This window comes from Mobula birostris, chromosome 3 (assembly GCF_030028105.1).
Source record: "Mobula birostris isolate sMobBir1 chromosome 3, sMobBir1.hap1, whole genome shotgun sequence".
NCBI classification, from domain to species: domain Eukaryota; kingdom Metazoa; phylum Chordata; class Chondrichthyes; order Myliobatiformes; family Myliobatidae; genus Mobula; species Mobula birostris.
The window spans coordinates 15905863-15930495 of NC_092372.1; the positions used below are offsets into that span (position 1 = coordinate 15905863).

A 24633-nucleotide genomic window follows, 5' to 3' on the forward strand; every position below is an offset into this window, starting at 1 on the left:
CCCATCATAATTTTATATACCTCTATCAAATCTCCCCTCATTCTTCTATGCTCCAGGGAATAAAGTCCTAACCTATTCAACCTTTTTCTTTAACCGAGTTTCTCAAGTCCTGGCAAAATCCTTGTAATCCTTCTCTGCACTCTTTCAACCTTATTAATATCCTTCCTGTAATTTGGTGACCAAAACTGTACACAATACTCCAAATTCAGCCTCACCAATGCCTGATACAACCTCACCATAACATTCCAACTCATACTTAATACTTTGATTAATAAAGGCCAATGTACCAAAAGCTCTCTTTAGGACCATATCTACCTGTGACGCCACTTTTAGGGAATTTTGTATCTGTATTCCCAGATCCCTCTGTTCCACTGCACTCCTCAGTGCCTTACCATTAACCCTGTATGTTCTACGTTGGTTTGTCCTTCCAACGTGCAATACCTCACACTTGTCAGTATTAAACGCCATCTGCCATTTTTTAGCCCATTTTTCCAGCTGGTCCAAGTCCCTCTGCAGGCTCTGAAAACCTTCCTCACTGTCTACTACACCTCCAATCTTTGTATCATCAGCAAACTTGCTGATCCAATTTACCACATTATCATCCAGATCATTGATATAGATGACAAATAACAATGGACCCAGCACTGATCCCTGTGGCACACCACTAGTCACAGGCCTCCACTCAGAGAAGCAATCTTCCACTACCACTCTTTGGCTTCTTCCTTGAGCCAATGTCTAATCAATTTACCACCTCTCCATGTATACCAAGCGACTGAATCTTCCTATGTAACCTCCCATGCGGGACCTTGTCAAAGGCCTTACTGAAGTCCATGTAGACAACATCCACTGCCTTCCTTTCATCCACTTTCCTGATAACCTCCTCAAAAAACTCTTAATAGATTGGTTAAACATGACCTACCACGCACAAAGCCATGTTGACTCTCCCTATTAAGTCCCTGTCTATCCAAGTACTTGTAGATCCTATCTCTTAGTACTCCTTCCAATAATTTACCTACTACCAACGTCAAACTTACCGGCCTATAATTTCCTGGATTACTTTTAGAGCCTTTTTTAAATAACGGAACAACATGAGCCACTCTCCAATCCTCCGGCACCTCACCCATAGATACTGACATTTTAAATATATCTGCCAGGGCACCTGCAATTTCAACACTACTCTCGTTCAAGGTCTGAGGGAATACCCTATCAGGTCCTGGAGATTTATCTACTCTGATTTGCCTCAAGATAGCAAGCACCTCCTCCTCTGCAATCTATATAGGTTCCATGACCTCACTACTTGTTTGCCTTATTTCCATTGACTTTCCATTGAAGTTGGGTTGTCCACAGTTTGTTTACTTCTGGTTCAGTTACACTCTTGCTGAGCTGTGCAGTGTAAGAAACATAGAAAACCTACAGCCCCATACAGGCCCTTTGGCCCACAAAGCTGTGCCGAACATGTCCTTACCTGAGAAATTACCAAGGGTTACCCATAGCCCTCTATTTTTCTGAGCTACATATACCTGTCCAGAAGTCTCTTAAAAGACCCTTTTGTATCCACCTCCACCACCACCACCGTTGCTGGCAGCCCATTCCATGCACTCAGAACCCTCTGCGTAAAAAAACTTACCCCTGACATCTTCTCTGTACCTACTTCCAAGCACCTTAAAACTGTGCCCTCTCATGCTAGCCATTTCAGCCCTGGGGAAAAGCCTCTGACTATCTACACAATCAATGCCTCTCATTATCAAATATCAGCACAATTTAAAAATGGCATTATCTTCAGGTGACATATTATCAGTTAAGTTCAGGAAAAGGGGTGGTCTCATCAAAACTCAACATACTTTCATGAGGACAGAAGCATGCTGCCCTCTAACCTCCTAGATGTTTGTTGATATAGACAGCAGTTGCTCTAATTAGACACCATCATTTCAATAAATGCTGTTCACCTCTGGGTAAAGAAATGTTGTGCTCTGAGAAAATGGAAATGGTGTTGACATAGACAGAAGATCCACTAATGAGATTTGATGACACTTTCAGCATAATAAATGTAATGTGCCTCCAGGTAAAGATACTTTCATTATGGACACATTAATGCTATTTTCAGTTTTTTCTTAGGAACCATTATGATGGGTGGTTAACATAATCTCTCTCAGATATTACATTGCCTTTCGCTATAACTTCACGTTTTTTACACTCTGTGGCCGCTTTATTAGGAACACTACGCCTGCTGCTTATTGCAAATATCTAACCAGCCAATCATGTGACAGCAACTCAGTGTATAAAAGCATGCAGAAATGGTCACAAGGTTCAGTTTTGTTCGCTCCAAACATCAGAAGGTAAAGTAATGTGATCCATGTGACTTTGACCAAGGAATAATTGTTAGTGCCAGGTGGGGTGGTTCAAGTATCTCAGAAACTGTTGATCTCCTGGGATTTTCACGCACAGCAGTCTCTAGAGTTTACTGAGAATGGTGCGGGAAACAAAAAAATCCAGTGAGTGGCAGTTCTGTGGGTGAAAACACCTTGTTAATGAGTGAGGTCAGAGGAGAATGGACAGACTTGTTCAAGCTGACGGGAAGGCGACAGTAACTCAAATAACCGCACGTTACAACAGTGGTTTGCAGAAGAGCATCTCTGAATGCACAACGTGTCGAACCGAAAAGTAAATGGGCTACAGCAGCAGGAGTCCGTGTCCATACACTCACACTCAGTGGGCACTTTATTAGGTCAGCATTCTACAAACATTCAATCTAACTGATAGTGATCACAAAACTACTGACTTGTGGTTAGAAACATCTGACTGCCTAGCATGTCTACTTATTGCATTTACTCTGGTCACCTCATGATCGGAAGCATATAGCTTTAGCGAGGGTGCAGAGGAGATGTACCAGGACGCTGCCTGGGTTAGAGGGCATAGCTTATGACAATAGGTTGAACGAGGTAGGGCTTTTCCCTTTGGTGCAAAGGGGGATGGACAGTAACTTGATAGAGTCGTACATGTTAAGAAGTATAGATAGAGCAGACAACCAGTGCCTTTTTCCCAGGGCTAAGACAAAAGGGCACAAATTTAATGTGACTGGAGGAAAGCATATGGAGGATGTTAGAGGTAGGCTTTTTATACAGAGCAATAAGGAGTGCGTGGAACACCTCGCCAGAGGTAGTGGTAGAAGTAGATACATTAGGAACATTTAAGACAGCGGTCCCCAACCACCAGGCCGCAAAGCATGTGCTACTGGACTGCAAGGAAACGATATGAGTCAGCTGCACCTTTCCTCATTCCCTGTCACGCACTGTTGAACTTGAACATAGGGTTGCCAGCCGTCCCGTGTTTGCCGGGTCATCCTGTATACTGGGCTAAATTGGTTTGTCCCATACGGGACCGCCCTTGTGCCGTATTTCCCCCCCAAGGTACAGCGTTCCTATGAAACCTTTTGTGCCAAAATAGCGTGAAGCGAAGAAGCAATTACTATTAATTTATATGGGAAACATTTTTGAGCGTTCCCAGACCCAAAAGGTAACCTACCAAGTTATACCAAATAACACATAAAACCGAGAATAACACTAACATATAGTAAAAGCAGGAATGATATGATAAATACACAGCCTATATAAAGTAGAAATAATGTATGTACAGTATAGTCGGGAAGATGAAGGCAAAACTGATTCGTGGAATAAAAGAATCGGCATGTACGCACATGCACACGTCATGCATGCGCACACAGGTGCCCGCGCAAGGCTTCATGGTCATTGTAGTCTTTCCTGGGGTAAAGTGTCCCGGGATTTGACTGCTACTTTTGCCCCTTATTTGGGAGTGAGAAAGTTGGCAACCCTAACTGTAAAAGACGTGTTGAGGTGAGTTCAACCCTAATTGAACAACCCCCCACCGGTTGGCCGGTCCGCAAGAATATTGTCAATATTAAACTTGTCTGCGGTGTAAAAAAGGTTGGGGACCCCTGATTTAAGAGACTCTTAGATACTCACAAGGATGAAAGGAAAATGGAAGGTTCTGTGGGAGGGAAGGGTTGGATTGATCTTAGAGGAGCGTAGAATGTCAGCACAACAAAGTGGGCTGAAAGGCCTGTGCTCCATGTTCTATGAAAGTGGCTTTTGAAAGTTCAGGCGTAGAAAGATAAACTCGTTTTGACATGTGAACTGAAACATTAGAGTACGTTGGCTAAGCAAACTTTTGTTAATGCTGGAGTGGTGACAAAATAATGAAGCAGAGTCTGAAGGCTGGCAGGGCAAGGTGGGAAAGGAAGGGCCAGAGAAATGGATTTATTTTTCATTTATTGAGCTACAGCGTGGAGTAGGCCTTCTAGCCCTTCGAGCCACGCCACACAGCAATCCTGCGATTTAATCGACTTAACCCAGGACAATTTACAATGACCAATTCACCTGCTAACCAGAACATCTTTGGATGGTGGGAGGAAACCGGAACACCTGGAGGGAGCCCATGCAGTCATGGGAAGAATGTACAAACTCCTTACCGGAACCTGATCACTGGAACTGTAAAGCATTGTGCTAATCACTGGGCTACCGTACCATGGAGCAGCATTGTGAATGAATAAGTGAAGAGAACCATAAGTATTGATCTGCTGAGACAAAAGGAACCAGTATGGTGATAGGTAGAGGGCATTGATGTGGATTAGTTTATTCTAGAGAAACTTAAGTTGGAGTGAGAGAGAGGGCCAAGAGGAATGATAAAATCTGTATGTGCCACTTTACCAGGATGCTGCCTGGACCAGAGGGGATGTCTGAAGATAGGTTGAGTGACCTAGGGCTTTTCTCTTTGGAGCAAAGGAGGTTGAGAGGTGACTTGATAGAGGTGTACAAGACGCTGAAGGCTCTGTACTGTGCTGTAATGTTCCATGTTCTTAATGCAGCTCTCAGGGAAAAGGTGAGTAACAAGGGGTTTTCTACAAGTCAACACACAAAATGGTGGAGGAACTCGAATTCAGCAAGTCAGGCTGTATCTGTGGAGGGAAATGAACAGTCAATATTTCAGGCCTAGACGCTTCATCAGGAAACATCATCTGTTCATTACCCTGCATAAATGCTGCCTGATGTGCTGAGTTCCTCCAGCATTTTGTGTGTGTTGATCAAGATTTCAAGCATCTGCAGAACTCACAACACGCTGGAGGAACTCAGCAGGCCGGGCAGCATCCGTGGAAACGATGAATCGACGTTTCGGGCCGTAACCCTTCATCAGGACTGAAGAGGGAAGGGGCAGAGGCCCTATAAAGGAGGTGGGGGAGGGTTGAAAAGAGAAGGCTGGTTGGTTCAGTTGAAAAACCAGTAAGGGGAAAGACAAAGGGGTGGGGGAGGGGAAGCAGGGAGGTGATAGGCAGGGAAACGATGGGTAGTAGAAGGAGGCGGAACCATGAGGGAGGTGATAGGCAGCTGGGGGAGGGGGCAGAGTGAAATAGGGATAGAAGAAGGGAGGGGGAGGGAATTACCGGAAGTTGGGGAATTCTGTGTACATACCAAGGGGCTGTAGACTACCTAGATGGTATTGAGGTGTTGCTCCTCCAACCTGAGTTTAGCCTCATCATGGCAGTAGAGGAGGCCACGTATGGACATATGGGAATGGGAAGCAGAGTTGAAGTGGGTGGCTACCGGGTTCCAGCGTGTTGTGAGTGTTGCTTTGATCCCAGCATCTGCAGAGTATTTTGTGTTTAAGCATCTGCAGAATCTCTTTTGTTTTCTATGAGGTCATGTGAATGACGGCAGAGTTGTAATCATATGATTTTAGAAGTATCAAGTCCATGAGGTAGAGAAAATCAAGAGGGTTACATTGAAAAAGGCTGCCTCCTTATAATCCTAAACCCTTGTCACAAATTTCCTTCTCCCCCTCTTTCCAGGAATACATCTTGACTGTTCTTATAAAATGCCTACCTCATCCTTATAGTAAATTCACAAGTTCAAAGTAAATGTATTATCAAACTACGTATATGTCACCTTACACTGCCTTCAGATTTATTTACTTGTAGGCATTCACAGTAGTACAAAGATATACAATAGAGTCAATAAAAACTGACATAAAGACTGACAATCACTCAGGAGCAAATGAAGATGAACTGTGAAAATATAGAAATACATAAGTAAATAAATGATATTGAGAACAAAAGTATAAATAAGCAAATAAATAATACTGAAAATAACCAATACTGATAAATAGTATGGAAAGTATATGCAGTTGTCTGTGGAGAAATTGAACTCGCTTGTGATAAGGTCATGATTGATTAAGTCCTTCTAGACATCTTGCTTATGTGGCCATGTCTTTTTTTTAATTTCCAGGAATTGCCCAGATTCGAAACGTATATTCACTAAACGGTTCATGCTTGAGAAGCACATTCGACTCATGCACGGCATCAAAAACCCTGATGTGTCTCAGATGACCGAGTCAGCAGCCATAGAAGAATCTCCAAAGAAAGAAGATAACAAGGTGAGTTTTAAACAGAAGACAAAGGTTGTGGAGTTTGTTTTACTCAGCTTGGGTTCCAAAGTTATGCTCTCTGACTCTGAAGTATTCTTTTCCAAATTTTAATTTTGATCTCATCGATGAGAACTGTTCTTGCAAAGTATATAATTTTGGGATCAAGAGGGGAGCTTTAAAAGTGTAGGTTTGTCTCTCCAAGGACTGGGTAAGAGATAATCTATTTAATTCCTTTGTCAGTTCTGATGAAGATGAAGAGTCTTCGATCTGAAGCTTTAGTTATAGAGTTCTAAGGTACAGAAGCAGGCTCTTTGGTCCATCTAGTATGTGCCAAATTATTATTCTGCCTTGTCCCATTGACCCGCGCCTGGACCATAGCTCACAATTCCCATCCATGTACCTATCCAAACCTCTTTTAAGATTTGAAATCGAACCAGTATCCACCACTTCTGTTGGCAGCTCATTGTACATCCTCACTGTTCTCTGAGTGAAAGAGCTCCTCCTGCCATGTTTCCCTTAAACATTTCACCTTTCACCATGACATCTAGTTCTAGTCTCACCCAACCTCGGTGGAGAAAGTCTGCTTGCATTTACCCTATCTATACCCTTCATAATTTTGTTTACCTCTGTCAAGTCTTCTGTATTAATTTTGTTTCCATGGATACTGCCTGATTTGCTGAGTATTTCCAGCATTTTTGGTCCTTATTTCAGATTTCTGGTATCCACAATTTTTTAATATTCTCCAGAGTCTTCAGTCCAAGAATGTGATTAGGACAGTCAAGTTTGACAGCAGTTAAAAGGTGCTTTGCTATAAAGTGAATCTAGAACATTCTGGAAGTCCCCTCCATATTATTCCCCAGAAAATGTATGGTAAAACAGTTATATATCAGATACCCAGTCAGAAGGCAAACAGTGAGGATTGTTCTAATCTAATCTAATCTACAGTTTATCTGATTCAATATTAGTGTTTTTTTTAAACTTCTATCCGTTCTTGGATTCTTTATCTTTCCATTCTTTCTGTCCACTTGAAGATTTTGAGAAAGGAACAGTGATGCTTGCAGTAGCTACAGTATCCCAAAGACGACTGTTTTGAGCAAGTTGCTGAGGTACCAAACAACAGGGTTGCTTTGACCTTGATGTTGGGCTGTTGACTGTTGCCACAGGAAATGAAGCCATTAGTCCCACATGGTGTCGTACCTAAAATGAGATTTATCGTCTCCCATATAACACACACAATACGCTGGAGGAACTCATCAGGTCAGGCAGCATCTATGAAGAGGAATAAAGAGTCGACGTTTCAGGCCAAGACCCTTCTTCAAGACTGAAAAGTTGGGGGACGAAATCAGAATAAGAAAGTCGGGGGAGGGGAAAGAGTACAAGCTAGGAGGTGATAGGTAAAGCCACGTGTGGGGGAGGGCATTGTTGAAGTGAGAAGCTGAGAGGTGATAGGTGAAGCCCAGTGTCGGGGGGAGGGTGTGATGTGAGAAGCTGGGAGCGCAGCCCTCGCACCCACCACTTTCTGTGTTAACAAGACCTGCCTCCAACATCACCATTATACTTTCCTCCAATCACCTTAAAACTATGTCCCTTTATATTGCTCTTTCCACCCTGGGAAAAAGGTGTTGGCTGCCCAATTTATCGGTGCCTCTTATAATCCTGTATACCGCTGTCAACTCGCCTCATTCTCCTTCGCTCCAAAGAGAAAAGCCCCAGCTTACTCAACCTTTACTCATAAAACATGCTGTCCAATCTAGGTCGCATCCTGGTAAATCTCCTTTGCGCCCTCTCTAAAGTTTCCACATCCTTCCTATAATGAAACAAATCGAAATGAACACAATATCCGTGTAGTCTAACCAGAGTTTTATAGAGCTGCAACATTATCTCATTGCTCTTGAACTCAATCCCTCGATTAATATAGGCTATCACACTTTATGCCTTCTTAACCACTCTATCAACTTTAGCAGAATTAGTTCAAATTAAATTTATTATCGAAGTGTGTATATCTCACTATATACTATCTGGAGGTTCATTTTCTTGTGGGCATACACACAAAGACAGAGAAACAAGCAATGTGCACAAGTAGACAAACCGTGCAAATATAGAAAAAAATAATAATAAATGAAGGTAAATAAATAATACTGACAACATAAGTTTATAGGTTGAGAGTGAGTCCATGGGTTGTGGAATCAGTTCAGTGTTGAGGTCAGACAAGTTATCCACTCTGGTTCAGGAGTCTGATGGTTGAAAGATAATTACTGTTTCTAAGCCTTGTGGTGTGGGTCCTTAGATTCCTGTATCTCCTTGTGGAAGTCAGCAGCGGGAAGCGAGCATGGCCTGGATGGTGGGGGCTTTGATGATGGATGTTGCTTTCTTGTGTTAGTGCTGCTTATAAGTGTGCTCAATGATGGGGAGAGCTTTTCCCGTGTGTATAGATGTTTGAGTTTCTCAGTTAGGAGATATATAATTGGCAGTGCAGTAGGGTTTCTACCAAAGGAGGTGTAAGGCGTTCCTTCTCTCTGCTAGCCTGCAGGTCACCTTTGGGCGAGGTATAGCATAAGACCATACGACATAGGAGTAGAAATAGGCCATTCAGCCCGAGACTGCTCTGCTATTGCATCATGGCTGATCCCGGATCCCACTCAACCCCATACACCTGCCTTCTCGCCGTATCCTTTGTTGATGCTCTGCCCAATCAGGAAACAATTAACTTCCATCTTAAATATACCAATGGACGTGGCCTTCACCACAGTCTATGGCAGAGCATTCCACAGATTCACTACTCTGTGGCTAAACAAATTCCTCCTTACCTCTGTTCTAAAAGATCACCCCTCAATTTTGAGGCTGTGCCCTCTAGTTCTGGATACCTCCACCATAGGAAACATCCTCTCCACATCCACCCTATCTAGTCCTTTCAACATTCAGTAGGTTTCAGTGAGATCCCCCGTCCCCATTCTTCTAAATTCCAGTGAGTACAGGCCCAAAGCTGCCAAACGCTCCTCATGTGTTAACCCCTTCATTCCTGGAATCATCCTCGTGAACCTTCTCTGGACTCTCTCCAGTGACAATACATCTTTTCTGAGATATGGGGCCTAAAAGTGTTGACAGTATTCCAATGTGGCCTGACTAGAGTCTTATAAAAGCTCAGCATTATCTCCTTGCTTTTATATTCTATTCCCCTTGAAATAAATGCTAACATTGCATTTGCCTTCTTTACCACAGATTCAACCTGTAAATTAGCCTTCTGGGAGTCTTGCATGAGGAATCCTAAGTTCTTCTGCACCTTTGATGTGTTAACTTTCTCCCCATACTGTATTCCATCTGCCACATCTTTTTCCCATCCTTCCAATTTGTCTAAATCCTGCTGCAATCGCATTGTTTCCTCAGAACTACTTGTTCCTCCACCTATCTTTGTATCATCTGCAAACTTTGCCACAAAGCCATCAATTCGATTATCTAAATCACTGACAAAAAATGTGAAAAGTAGCATCTGCTTAGCCCTCCAGCCATGGTCTCCTGAAGCCATGAGAGCAGGTGTATGAGCAGCTGGTCCTGGTTATATGACCACTGACACCAGCAGACAGTCTCTGAAGAGTATTGATAATGGCTGGGGTCACCCATTCTTGTTAAGACACTGCCCAGAAGGCAATAGCAAACCACTTCTGTAGAAATTTGCCAAGAACAATTGTGGCCGTTTGATTGCTCATGTCGTATGCCCACGTGGTAGATCGTATACCAGGTGAAACGCAAAGTCTTTGGGGTAACTGCAGGTCTGTGTCTTTGCTGTTGCTTTGCTCACGCTTGATGGCAGGTGCCAATGCTTTTTTTTTGCTGATGGGGGGGGGAATTGTTGCTTGCTTGCTGCTGCTTACATGCGGGAGGGAGGGGAGCTGGGGGGGGTGGGGATGTCTTTGGGGTTCTAACATTTAACTGTCGTTCACTCTTTGAGGCACTCTTCTGTTTCCATGGATGGTTGCGAAGAAAACGTATTTCAGGATGTACATTGTATACATTTCCCTGACATTAAATTGTACCTTTGAATGTCACACGACGTGGCACATGATGATCAGTGGCAGTATCCGATTCTGTTTCCATTTTGCGACACAGTAGACATTAATAGGCAAGACTGTGTATATGATTCAAGCCATTTTGAATGAATGGAGTTTTGGATGCCTTTAATGTTACGGCATTGGAGTTTTCACTGAGATTCACCAAGTATTACTTGGAGCTTTGTTTTCTTTCTCCCCTACAGATTGCAGTACCGCCGAAGAGGAAGACAGAAGACACAGTGGTGGAGATTCGGGCTCCGCCTAGAGGAGCCATCACACAGCCATTAAAGAAACTGAAAATCAACGTCATCAAACTGAATAAATGTGCCGTGTGTGGCTTTACCACAGAGAACATGACTCAGTTCCAAGAACATCTCCCCCAACACAAATCTGATGGCTCAACCTTCCAGTGTAGGGAGTGCGGCCTCTGCTATACCTCTCTCCAGTCCCTAACCAGACACTTGTTCATTGTTCATAAGATGAAGAATGCACAGCAAGTTGCCAGGCAAAATGGAGCCCGGGAGGAGAACCCAGCAGACTGTAAACTGAGCTTGGGCGAGAGTCAGGCCGAAATGACAGTGACGGACAAAAAGTGCAAAGTGTGCTCCAAAACTTTTGAAACTGAAGCTGCCTTGAACACACACATGCGAACCCATGGCATGGCCTTTATAAAGTCCAAGCGCCTGTGTACGTCAGAGAAATGAGGAGCATTCATTCACAACATAATGTCAAACAGTCGAGATAACTCCATGCAAAAGAGACTGCTTCAGCCGAGGCAAACACTGCCCTTTTGCAATTTTTCACTTTTCAATGGAATGTTGTGTGAATCCCTCAAACACCTCACCCTTATGGACTGTTACGTGTCATGGCCAGCATCACTTTATCACTTTTCAGCTGTAGTTTCATTAAAAGTAAAACTGAAGATTTGAAAGTGTATGTTTTTTTGTACTATTACAATTCAGATTCCTTTTTTTTTAAACCCTGCATAATAGGTGAGTTCTATCAGCACAGATGTGACAAATTTGTAGTGAGTTGATCTTCCACTTTCAGAAGCTGAAAGTATTCACAGATTTTATATATATATATATATATAAAAGATAGGCATAGAATTTTAATTAACAGTTATCATTATAATGTTATTTACTGACCCATTAGCTGATTTAACGAAGTTCTGACAAGGGGTCTTAGCTTGAGACATCGGCTCTTTATTCCTCTTCAGGTGCTGCCTCACCTGCTCAGTTCCTGCAGCATTTTGTGTGTGTTAACTGAGCACTGTCTGTTATGATGAGAAGTTCTCTCCTAATGGGCCAAATTAACCGCAGAAATTGCATTGTTGTTGTCCTTTTTATCAGGTTATCTAATATTTTGTTTTTGTGTAATGGAACTCTACTTTTCTAGTTTCTTTTTTAATGTCTGTGTTTCCCAGGCTCATTTGCATTACCATATCAAGATAGCTTATGCCAGAAATCAAGTTCAAATTGATTGGAGCTGGAGAGGTCGCTGTGACCGTGCATGCCACCATCTTGTGACATTACCAGAAATTACTTAGTCCCAACTTCTTTCATCTTCAGTTTCCCAATAAGAAAGATTTCACTTCAGAAATTTAATATAATTGGCAGGTAGACATAGATGAAGGTATCCAATTATAATATGTGGGCCCACATTTAGGTTGAGGTTTCTAGCTAGAATTGTCCGTAAGAACATAAGACATAGGAGCAGAATTGGGCCACTCAGCCCATCGAGGATGCTCCACCATTCCATCATGGCTGATCTTGGATTCCACACAACCCCATACACCTGCCTTCTTGCCATATCATTTGATGCCCTGACTGATCAGGAAACAATCAACTTCCACCTTAAATATACCCACGAACTTGGCCTCCACTGCAGTTTGTGGCAGATTCACCATTGTGAATTGTGAGGAAAACAAATCAAATCAGATAATTTGTTTATGAAGATAGAAAGTTGGAAACTGCTCTTCCAGGTAACAAAATAGCAAACAGTGCACTTAAAAATAAAGGGAGCTTTATCTGTTTGTGATTAAAGCTCCTTATGATACACCTGGTGTCCTCTAGTGCAGGATGAGGTCCCTTCTCCGTGGTAAAGTTGCACACCCGATGTACTTACTTTCTCCAGTAGTATCACACTGGCACCTAGTGGTGAATGTATAGAAAGGCAACTATATTGTTCCCTCTAAATAAACCAGGCTTCAAGAAGAAGGAATAACATCAGATCCTTAAAAAGCATTGTAAAAGTTTTAAAAAGGATGCAATCTGGCGATACCTGCCTCGGACTTACATTTTTTTTGGTGTACGATTGAATCCTGCAGGACTGGGCTTTCACAGTGTGGAAATGTTCCTGGCAACTACTCTGCTGATCTGTAATGTATTTGACCAGGCCTCGTAAACTTGATTATTTTGTTTAGAAAGGTTTTACTTTTACATACCAAACTAGCTACAATATATTAATAGCTATTCTGAGCCTACCATGTTGTAAAGTCGAAATTAATAGAGGTAAGAGCACAGCACGTAACTTTTTGAATTATCAAAAGGAATTATGTTAATTATCTTAATTACGAATGTTTAACCACGTACTTTATTTTCTTATAACTGTTTTTCCATTAAGTCTAACCAGATTTTCCAGATTTGTGGAGAGGTCAGTTTTTAAGTATATTCAAAACTTTGAATTATTAAGAGAATGTGCTTACAGTGGGGATGTAGTTAAAATTTAGCCATGGTTTCATTGAACAGAAGTGACCTTCTTGGACTTCAGTTTCCCTGCTATGGTGACCTTTTGACTAGTCTGATTTCTGCAGGAAGTGCAGTTACTACTTCCCACGTTTAATTCTTTTAAGACCGTAAACATAAGAACATAATTAGGCCAGATGGTCCACCAAGCCCTTTCTGCCATTTCATCATGTCTGATTTATTATCCTTCAGCCTCATTCTCCTGGCTTCTGCCCATAACCTTTAGCGCCCTGACTATTCAAGAACCTATCAGCCTCCGCTTTAAATATATCCAAATCACTTGACCTTCGCAGCCACCTGTGGCAATGAATTCCACAGATTCACAACTCCAGCTAAATAAATTCCTCCTTATCTCTATTCTAAAGGGACTTCCTTCTATTCTGAAACTCTTCCCTCTCCTGCCTCTGCTCTCTGACCCATGCCCCAAACCTGTGAATTGTTTCCTTTTGTCCAATTTGTTCTTTTCTTCTAGTGAACACTGTGAATCCCAGTTGTGAGGGTTGAGATAGGCTAAGGAATTTGATATGAGGCAGAATATTGGTATGGAATAGCTCTTTGTAAAACCAAAGTGTATTATCACAATACTAACTAGATCCCAAGGGATTCACTTTAAGGTTACAAATAGAAAGAGAATGCAACGTAATTGCCAAGGTAGTGTAATGGTTAGCACAATGCTTTACAGTACCAGCGCTCCAGGTTCAATTCCCGCTCCTGTCTGTAAGAAATTTGTACGTTCTCCACGTGACTGTGTGGGTTTCCTCTCGGTGCTCCTCCCACAGTCCAAACACTACCGGTTAGTAGGTTAATTGGTCATTGTAAATTGTCCTGTGATTAGGCTTCGATTAAATCAGGGGATTGCTGAGTGCAGTGGCTTGAAGGGCCGGAAGGGCCAATTCCGCGCTGTATTTCAATAAAATAAATAAAAATTTAAAAAGTATGTCTGATGTGCAGGTTTAATTGTTGCTTGAACTGATGAATTGCAAGTTTACTTGATTTATACAAGTATTACCTGAGGTGTGGCTAATAAAGTGCCGGTTATGTTCCCAATGGCTGCTAATGTGACATTCATCAACAGATTCAAAAGGAGGGATAAAATTAGTTGTTATTCTTTACCTGTGTAATGCATTAGTGTAGGAGGAGGTATTTAAAATGAGAATTAAAAACACAACCAGGAAAGTTTGGCAGTACTTATCCACTCATTACCTTGCAAATTGGGAGCACTGTGAGGAATGAATGCAAAACTCTCTCAACAAAAGTTGGTGGTAAACTCTATAAATAATAATTCAGGATGTAGAGGATTGTTATATGTGCAGAACCTTGTGAATGTGGATATTCTACTTTTTTAATAATTGGCTTTTAAATGTCAATTTCCTGACTTCTAAATGTGCTTCTCTGACTTTATTCACTCACCAGCATTTTAAAACCAGGGTGTTCAGGAATTGAGTCCACTGGAAAACAACAAGTGCATTCTATTTTAAAGACAAAAGGAAGGCAAGTATGTTGTGTTGCCCACTGTTCCAACTTTACATGAACTTTCCAAAATTTATTTTGATAGGTATAATAAAACTTCCACGTTCCCCAGTTGTTCTGTAGTAATTCCGGGGCATCACCGTAGTGCAGTGGTTAATGCAACGCTATTACAGCTGGGGGCACCAGAGTTCTAAGTTCAATTCCGGCATCATCCGTAAGGAATCACACCCTCCCCGTAGAATGCTTGGGTTTTCCCCAGGTGCTCCGGTTTCCTCCCACATTCCAAAGACACACCAGTTAATAGGTTAATTGGTCATTGTAAATGGTTCCGTAATGAGGCTAGTGTTAAATTGGGGGTTACTGGGCAGTGTGGAAAGCCCTGTTCCATGCTCCATCTCGATAAGTAAATAAGTAACTATCTGTGTAATTTCCAGTCAGAAATCCTAGCTGTTCTTGCAGCAGACCTTAAGATGATGGCAATGCTGGATTCTGGGAAATTGCAGTATTTGGTGCACGGTATATTTTTCAGGATTCCAATCACAATTTAAGCAGATAGCCAAGCTTGGAATGTATTCCCCAACTTTTCAAATAGTCTATGTGACCACTTGCTAAGTACAGGAAACTGATGAAAAGCAAATGACATTTTTCTGTCCATTCCCAGTAGTGCGTAAGCAGATCTGCTGTCCACAATGCATTGCTACTTCTCCTTTTGTGTTTTTTATGTTTATCTAGATTCTTTTCAATTTTAGTTATATGATTACATTGCGTTACACCAGAAAACACTCCTTAACAGATTAACCTATGCCTCGGTTATGTGACGGGCTTCCAATTTCACATTGAATTTCATAAAGCAAGTTTACACAGTCGGCAATATTTAAATACTGTTACTGAGTGTGGCTGTAAATGTGAGGTGTATTTTCACATGAGGTAGGGCTGATTGATAATTAAATATTTAATACCACAGCATATTAGCAATATGAACAGATATTCTTGGCAGACCCACTCTGATCAACCAGTCGTATAATAGGGTGCCACGGCAGCATAGCAGCGCAATACTATTACAGCTTGGGGTGTCGGAGTTTGGTTCCGGCGCCCCCTGTAAGGAGTTTGTACGTCCTCCCCAGGGAATGCATGGGTTTCTTCCCAGTGGTCCAGTTTTCTCCCACAGTCCAAAGACGTATCGGTTAGTAGGTTATTGTAAATTGTCCCATGATTAGGCTAGGATTAAAGGTGGGTTGCTGGGTGACACGCTCGAAGTGCCAGAAGGGCTTGTTCTGCGCCATATCTCAATAAATAAATGACATTTCTAACAGAGCTGCAGTGATCAGAGATCATTATAGAGAAAACAAAACTGCTCCTTGGCTAACTTTTGTGAATTGCTCCTTTTGCAAGTCTGAGCTTCTCATGATTTCTTTTTGTTTGTTTTTTGAGGGTTTTATATCTCGTGTGTTTAATGAAAATTTTGTACTTTTCTAAAATGTTTTTTTTTGGGTATAGACTTCAATAGCTTGGAAGATGTAGCCATTGTCTTGTTGCGTTCCTAGGGCGTGTCATGCTGCTGTCATTGATAGTAAAATTTGTCAGCTGTAACTTCATCAAAAGTTTAAACATTTAATAAATGTTTAAAGGATTTAAAGAGTTTATGTGTGCCAAAGATTTTTGTTCTGTCGCAGTGATTTTTTGACAAATTTATAAACAATTTAAAAGAATAGAGTGAGGGCTATTGCTTCAGCTGAGGGAGATGGTAGATTTAAAGAAAAAAAATGAAGACCAGGAGTCAAAACAATTGGAGATTGACAAGCGATATAGCACACAGAATGCTGGAGGAACTCAGGTGAAGCAGCACCTATGGAGGGAAATGAACAGTTGACATTTCAGGCCGAGACCCTTCATCAGGATCTTCAGCTGTCCCAATGAAGGGTCTTGGCCCAAAAAGTCAACAGTTTATTCCTCTCCATAGAATCTGCCTGATCTGTTGAGTTGCTCCAGCATTTTGTGTGTAATTCTCTGGATTTCCAGCATCTGCAGAATCTCCTGTGTTTAAGGTGGGCAGTAGCTTTTGTCAGGACTGAGTTTGACAGTAAGAGCTTATCAGTGAACAAAGTTAAACCTTTAAAAATCTGAACACATAAAACAATTGTTAACCATCGCATTGATTTATATGTCATGTTGTATGATGTAGGTGATCATGGTCATTCCATGACAGTGATTGTCACTGGCAAATTTTTCTACAGAAGTTGTTTGCCACTGCTTTCTTCTGGTCAGTGTCTTTACAAGATAGATGACACCAGCCATTATCAATACTCTTCAGAGATTGTCTGCCTGGTGTCAGTGGTTGCATAACCAGGGCTTGTGATGTGCGCCAGCTGCTCGTACATCCATCCACCACCTGCTCCCATGGCTTCATGTGACCCTGACTGGGGGGATAAGCAAGTGCTACACCTTGCCCAAGGGTGACCTGCAGGCTAGTGGTGAGAAGGAACACATTACACCTCCTTTGATAGAAGTGCATCTCCACCCCACCACCCTGTTAAACATATTGATGAACCAATTCCACGAATACAATAATTATAACAAAATCAACACTGAAGAATAAAGTATTCCTAAAACAAAGTGAGAAACTATTTGATATAGTGGCCTTACCTTGACTAATGAGTCAGAGTTAACAAGTAGACGATCCTGTGGTGAAGAATGAACTATGAGAAAATGACATTAGGTTTGAGAAGGCCACGGTTCAGTCAAAAATCTGCCTTGCAGTCAAGGTTGCTCTGACTTTGCAACACTGTGAAGTGTGAATGGCCTTTGGTAAATTGGGAACCCAGATGAAAAGATTAGGCAGCTGACAGACAATGGCAAATATTTAAAGCAATATTTCATTACTAATTAACTATGAATTTTTTAAAAAAATCAATGGAAATGGCTATCTAATGAAGTTTAAGTACTGTATTAGACCAGAATAAGGTTGAGGTGGTATAATTTAATACTGATTGATTTCTGTGATGAGATTGTGCTGTGCAAGGAGGTTGAATAAGATTCGCAAATACACAGCAGAGTTTACAGGAAAAAGGGGAGTTCATTGAAATTTAAGATACGGATTGTCTTTTGGCTTGAAAGTGGAGGTATGGATTCAGTGTGATGGGTCTACAATTTGAAATGAAAAGGCATTTCTTCACCAAAGCTTTGTAAAACATTGTTTTTTTTAATAATCCAGTATTGCCTTGGTTAGTAATGGATCATCTTCAAGCTTTGACACGTTTATTTTGGATAATCAAGAGATTGGATGGGAAAGTAAACCTGAATGAGAAGACCAGCCAAGACTTTAGTGAGTGGTGGAGAAGCTGTCTGATCAACCTTGTTTTCTTTTGTTCTCATGTAAAAGTCTATCCTTATTTCATAACTATAGCAATGATATCAGTGCTGCATGCTCTTAATGATTGAAGTGTTATGCCATTCAATTTGCAGTCCAGAGAAAACCAATCTTTAGAACTGCTTTCAACATGTCAATACCTCCTTCTAACTGCAACAAAAAAAGACATAAAGATTGTGAACACAAGAAATTTTGCAGGTGCTGGGATTCCAGAGGAGCAAAAATAGGAAAAGAGGAATATAAAAATAGTGATGTTAACAAATTTATGACTGTACTATTGATAACTGTTTTAAATTCTGTGCGTGTATAATTGATATAAAGGCACATTTTGGGCTTTATTAAATGAATGCGTCAAGCACAGCAGACAGTAAAAAGTATAAACAAGAGGTTCTGCAGCTGCTGGAAATCCAGAGGAACAACCCCAATTTGATGGCAGCATCTACGGAGGGGAATAAACAGTCAGTGGTTTGGGCTGAACCCTTTCATCAGGACTGGAAAAGAAAGGGGGGAGAATCCAGGATAAGCAGGTGGGGGCAGGGACACTCTTGTGTACTGAACAAACCTGAATATCAGCATGAAAATTTAGATGAGACCTGTTCTGTAATCAGTCACCTGAAAAGCCATTGAGGTGGAGGGTTGGATAACTTCAACGAGCCGAGGTGTACAGTAACTAGAAATTCTGCAGATGTTGAAAATGCAAAGCAAAACATCCAAAATGCTGAGGAACTCAGCAGGTCAGGCAGCATCTATGGCAATGAATAAAGTATCCAAGATTCAGGCTGAGACCCCTCTTCAGGACTGGGCGCTAGAATAAAAAGGTGGTGGGAGGGGAAGGAGGGTAGCTAGAAGGTGATAGGTGAAAAAGGTAAAGGGCTAGAGAGGAAGGAATCTGATAGGAGAGGAGAGTTCACCACAGGAGGAAGGGACCCAGGGGCAGGTGATAGGCAGGTGAGAAGAGGTAAGAGGCCAGAGTGGGGAATAGAAGAAGAGGAGAGGGTGAGGGAATTTTTTTTTACCAGAAGGAGAAATCGATATTCATGCCATTGGGTTGTAGGCTATCCAGATGGAATGTAAGGTGTTGCTCCTCCACCCTGAGGATGGGCTTCTCATGGTACAAGAGGAGGCCATGGACCAACATGTCAAAATGGGATTTGAAATCAAAATGTTTGGCCACTGGGAAAATAATATGTCAGTGTGATATGAAAGGGATATTAATGCCTCATGCACTTGCCTGGACTTCCAATCCTCCAATGTTTTTGTAGATAAACTGGGAAATCTCTTAGTAAGACAGGGACAGAGGTGAATAGTGAACTTACTACTCATAGTTCATGAGTATGCAGAGCAATTGTAATTGGAGTTATCTATAACAGTACAATTAGTCTTTTATTAATTGTAAAAAAAGGTTCTTGCATAGTTTTGTGTAGCTTAACTATCTTCCTGACAAAGGGTCTCGGCCTGAAACATCGACTATACCTCTTCCTAGAGATGCTGCCTGGCCTGCTGCATTCACCAGCAACTTTTATGTGTGTTGCTTGAAATTCCAGCATCTGCAGATTTCCTCGTGTTAACTATCTTCTCAATGCCTTTTATGCATTTCCATTAAAACATGCACAATTCCACCATAACTTAATAACCTTGTGTGTAATAGTTACTAGAAAACCCAATCCAAAACCTCTGAGAGGCCGAGTATGGGAATTAACACTGTATGACGTGCTTCCAAATATCTGACTTCTAAGCTGAAAAAAGTATATTCGATCCTTTAGTCTCAATAGTTCCATTTAATATCCAAGAAATGTATACAATATACAACCTAAAATTCTTGTTCTTCGTAGACAACCACAAAAACAGAAGAGTACCCCAATGAATGAATGGCAGTAAAGACGTTAGAACTCCAAAGCCCTCCCTCCTCATCAATCTCCAATAATCATTCCACAATCAAAGTCACTTAGCTCACATTTCTTCCCCATTCTAATGTTTGGACCGAACAACAACTAAACCTCTTAATCATGTTTGCATGCTTTTAAGCATTGAATTACTGCCAGATGATTGGCTTGTCAATTTACATTTTACTGGCCCTTTGACTTAAGGCTTGTGTGAACCCAATATTTTAAAATCTTTTTTCAAAATCCCCGTATATATAAAAAATGTAAATCTAACAGAAAGCTGAGATCCTTTTCCATAAAAAGGGAATTTGCAATGTCTAAGAGGTACAAAACTTCTTCAACTGAATATCAAGTAGATAGGCACAGGCGCATACAGTGCCCATAAAAAGTATTTATGCCCTCTTGGAAGATTTCATCTTTCATTGTTTTACAACATTGAATCACTGTGGATTTAATTTGGCTTTTTTGACACCAATCAACAGAAAAAGACTCTTTCATGTCAAAGTGAAAGCAGATCTCTACTAAGTGATTTAAATTAATTACAAATATAAACACAAAGTAAGTGATTGCATAAGTATGCACCCCCTCAATATGACACACTAAATTATCACTGGTGTAACCAGTTGGTTTTAGAAGTTACATGATTAGTTAAATGGAGAGCACCTGTGTGCAGTCAAGGTGTTTCAACTCATTGTAGTAAAAATATACCTGTAACTGGAAGGTTCAATTGCTGGTGAGTCAGTATCCTGGCAAAAACTACACCATGAAGACAAAAGAACACTCCAAACAACTCCATGAAAAGGTTATTAAAAAGCTCAAATTCAGGAGATGGATGTAAGAAAATTTCCAAGTCACTGAATATGCCTAGGAGTACAGTTAAGTCAATCATCGAGAAATAGAAAGAATATGGCACAGCTGTAAATCTGCCTAGAGCAGGTTATCCTCAAAAACTGAGTGACTGTGCAAGAAGGGGACTAGTGAGGGAGGCCACCAAGAGACCTATGACAACTCTGGAGGAGTTACAAGCTTCAACAGCTGAAATGGGAGAGACTGCGTATCCAACAACTGTTGCCCAGGTGCTTCACCAGTCGCAGCTTTATAAGAGAGTGGCAAAGAGAAAGCCACTGTTGAAAAAATCTCACTTGAAATCTTGGCTGGAGTTTGTCAGAAGGCTTGTGGGAGACTCTGAAGTCAGCTGGAAGAAGGTTCTCTGGTCTGACGAAACAAAAATTAAGTTTTTTGGCCATCAGACTAAACACTACATTTGGCGTAAGCCAAACACCGCACATCGTCAAAAACTTACGCAATCAATTATTTTGTGCTTTATATTTGTGATTAATTTAGATCACTTTGTAGAGATCTGTTTTCACTTCAACACGAAAGTCTTTTTCTGTTGATCCATGACAAAGAAGCCAAATTAAATCAGCCATGAATCAATATTGTAAAACAATAAAACATGAAAACTTCCAAGTGGGTTGAATACTTTTTACAGGCACTGTATGGCACCATATACAACATTGAGATTAGTGTTCCTGTGGGCATACACAGTAAATCCAAGAAACACTATACAATCAATGAAAGACCACACCTAACAGGATGGACCGATAATGTGCAAAAGACAACAAACTTTGCAAATACAAAGGAGAAAAATGTAATAATAATAATAAACAAGCAATAAATATTGAGAACATCAGATGAAGAGTCCTTGAAATTAAATCCACAGGTTGTGGGAACAGTTCAATGATGGGACAGGTGAAGTTGAGTGAAATTTTCCTCTTTGGTTCAAGAGCCTGATGATTGAAGGGTAATACCTGTTCCTGAACCTATATAATGGATGCTGCTTTCTTGCAACAGTGCTCAGTGGTGGAGAGGGTTTTACCCATGATGGACTGAACATAAAACATAGATTATTACAGCACAGTAAAGGACCTTAGTCCCACAATGTTATGCTGACCTTTTAACCTACCCTAACATCAATCTAACCCTACTCTCCTACATAACCCTCTATTTTTCTATCATCCATGTGCCCCTAATGTATCTGCCTCTACCACCACCTCTGTCAGCGTGTTTCATGCATCCACCATTCTCTATGTAAAGAATTTATCATTGATGTACCCCCTATACTTCCCTTCAATCACTTTAGTAGTCATTTCAGCCTAGGGAAAAGTCTCTGGCTATCCACTCTATCTGTTCCTCTTTTCACCTTGTCCCTCCTCTAGAGGAGCACTAACAAGTCACTTTTCATCCTCTTTCACCTCAAGGAAAAGAGCACTAGATCACTCAACCTATCTTCATAAGATATACCCTCTAGTCTAGGCAGCATCCTGATAAATCTGCTCAGCACTCTCTCTTGGATAGATAGATGCAGGCTCCCTTGGAAAGTGTATCTTTACAACACACAATAGATGGACATATGGTCAACAAGTCCTTTTTCTAGGCTGCATTAATCTGTGACTCTAAGATATCTTCCAGATGGAGCACTCTAAAAATAAGGATTAGCTTGGGATGAGGAGGAGTTTCCTCTAAGGTTTGTGAATCTTTGGAATTCTCTTCTCCAGAGAACTGTGGATCGTGACTTAATGTACTTGAGGCTGAGATAGATAGGTGCAGGTGATGTTTTGGGCTGAGACTTCACCAGGACTGGGAAGAAATAGGATTTACTTTCCAGTCCTGTTAAAGAGTCTCAGCCCGAAATGTTGATTATTTATTCCACAGATGCTGACTGACTTATTGAGTTCCTCCAACCACTGCAGAATCTCTTGCGTTTGAGGTAGATGGAGTTTTGGATTACATTGGAATTATGGATTATTGGAATATAGCCAGATACTGAAACTGAGGTCAAGATCAGATTAGACATAATCTTCATGATGGATTAAGGTTTTGCATGGGATATGTTTGGAGTATTTTTGTTCTTGTCTCTTATATTCTTGAGTATAAGAGACCATAAGATATAGGAGCAGAATTAGGCCATTTGGCCCAATGCATCTGTTCTATCATTTCATCATGGCTGATCCAATTTTGATGAGAAAAGGTCTACACTATGTAGCTCCCGAAAAATTGGGTGGGGCCAAGAGTTTAAGATTTTCCTAGGCTGGATGAATATTTTACAGATTGCTTTACCCTGCTGAGTGAAGAAGGTTAGAGATACTCACAAGTACTAGAGACCTTGAACAGTTCAGCTCAGCAATACACAGCCTGAAGTTTACCAAATCTTTCCCCTTCATGGCGTAATTTGAATTAGCCTGATCCGAATTAGGCTCTAATCTCTATAATTTTCATGGAAGCTTGGAAATTAATGACAATAATAAAGGTCACTTGCACTTGTAACTTTCAAAGTTAAAATCAGAATCTGTTCTTCCAACAATTGGAAGGTATCCTTTAATTTGTCTATCTATTATCTTTCAAGACATCGTATGGTGGAGCCAAACTTGTAGTATAGTGTGAATTTCTGGTCACTTACCAACAGGAAGGATATCAATAAGACTGAAATCGTACAGAGAAAATTTATATGAAAAGCATTATAGGGTAAATGCAAGCAGGCTTTTTCCACTGAGGTTGGATGAGACTACAACCAGAGGTTATGGGTTAAGGGTGAAAGGTGAGAAGTTTAAGGGGAACATGAGAGCAAACTCCTTCACTTAGAGGGTTGTGAGAGTGTGGAACGAGCTGCCAGCACAAGTGGAGCATGCAAGTTTGACTTCTATGTTTAAGTGAATTTTGGATAGTTACATGAATGGTAGGGGTATGGAGGGCTATGGTCCCGGTGCAGGAAGTAGGCAGCTGAAATATTTTCAGCATGAACTAGATGGGCTGAAAGGCCTGCTTCTGTGCTGTACTTTTCTATGACTCTATGAGTACAGAATAGACTTTCAAGGATGTTGCTGGGACTTGAGATCCTGAGTTTTTGGGAAAGGTTAAATAGATCAGAATCAGATCAGGTTTAATATCAGTGATATATGTCATGAGATTTGTTGTTTTGTGGCAGCAGTACAATGTAATACATAAAAGTACTATAAATTGCAGTCATCATCATCATTATGTGCCGTGGCATAAGATGTGGGCGACCATGATTATATTTCGCAAGTTTTTCTATAGAAGTGGTTTGTCGTTGCCTTCTTCTGGGCAGTGTCTTTACAAGATGGGTGACCCCAGCCATTATCAATACTCTTCAGAGATTGTCTGCCTAGTGTCAGTGGTCGCTCGAGATATGCCCCAGCTGGTCATACGACCGACCATCACCCGCTCCATGGCTTCACATGACCCCGAACAGGGGGCTGAGCAGGTGCTGCACCTTGTCCAAAGGTGACCTGCAGGTTAGTGTAGTGGAGGACTCCTTTGGTAGAGATGTATCTTCACTCTGCAATCTCCACCCCACCATTGCAACAAAAAAAATTAAAATTAAATAAGTGGTGAAACAAAAGAGGAAAAAATAGTGAGCTGGTGTTCCTTGTCCACTCAGAAATCTGATGGAGCAGGGGAAGAGATTGTTCCTAAAAGGCTGAGTGTGTCTTCAGGCTCCTGTACCACCTCCCTGATGGTAGCAATGAGAAGAGGGCACGTCTGAGGTGGGATGGGAGTCCTTAATAGTGGATGCTGCCTTTTTGAGGCGTCACCCTTTGAAGATGTCCTTATCAGTTCAGGACTTTATTTCCTGGAACGTAGGAGAATGAGGGGAAATTTGATAG

The 24633-nt window shown here is 41.2% G+C and overlaps 1 protein-coding gene across 12 annotated transcripts in view; it reads left to right on the forward strand.

Moving 5' to 3' along the window:
* Positions 1 to 11412, forward strand: part of znf532 (zinc finger protein 532) — a 177346-nt gene extending 165934 nt beyond the window's left edge. For all 12 annotated transcript variants that reach the window (XM_072252264.1, XM_072252266.1, XM_072252269.1 and 9 more), the window contains 2 exons: positions 6297 to 6444; positions 10685 to 11412. In XM_072252264.1, coding sequence (XP_072108365.1) covers positions 6297 to 6444; positions 10685 to 11185 — 649 coding nt within the window. In that variant the 3' untranslated portion in view covers positions 11186 to 11412. The remainder of the gene's footprint in view (positions 1 to 6296; positions 6445 to 10684) is intronic.
* Positions 11413 to 24633: the final 13221 nt, after the last annotated feature.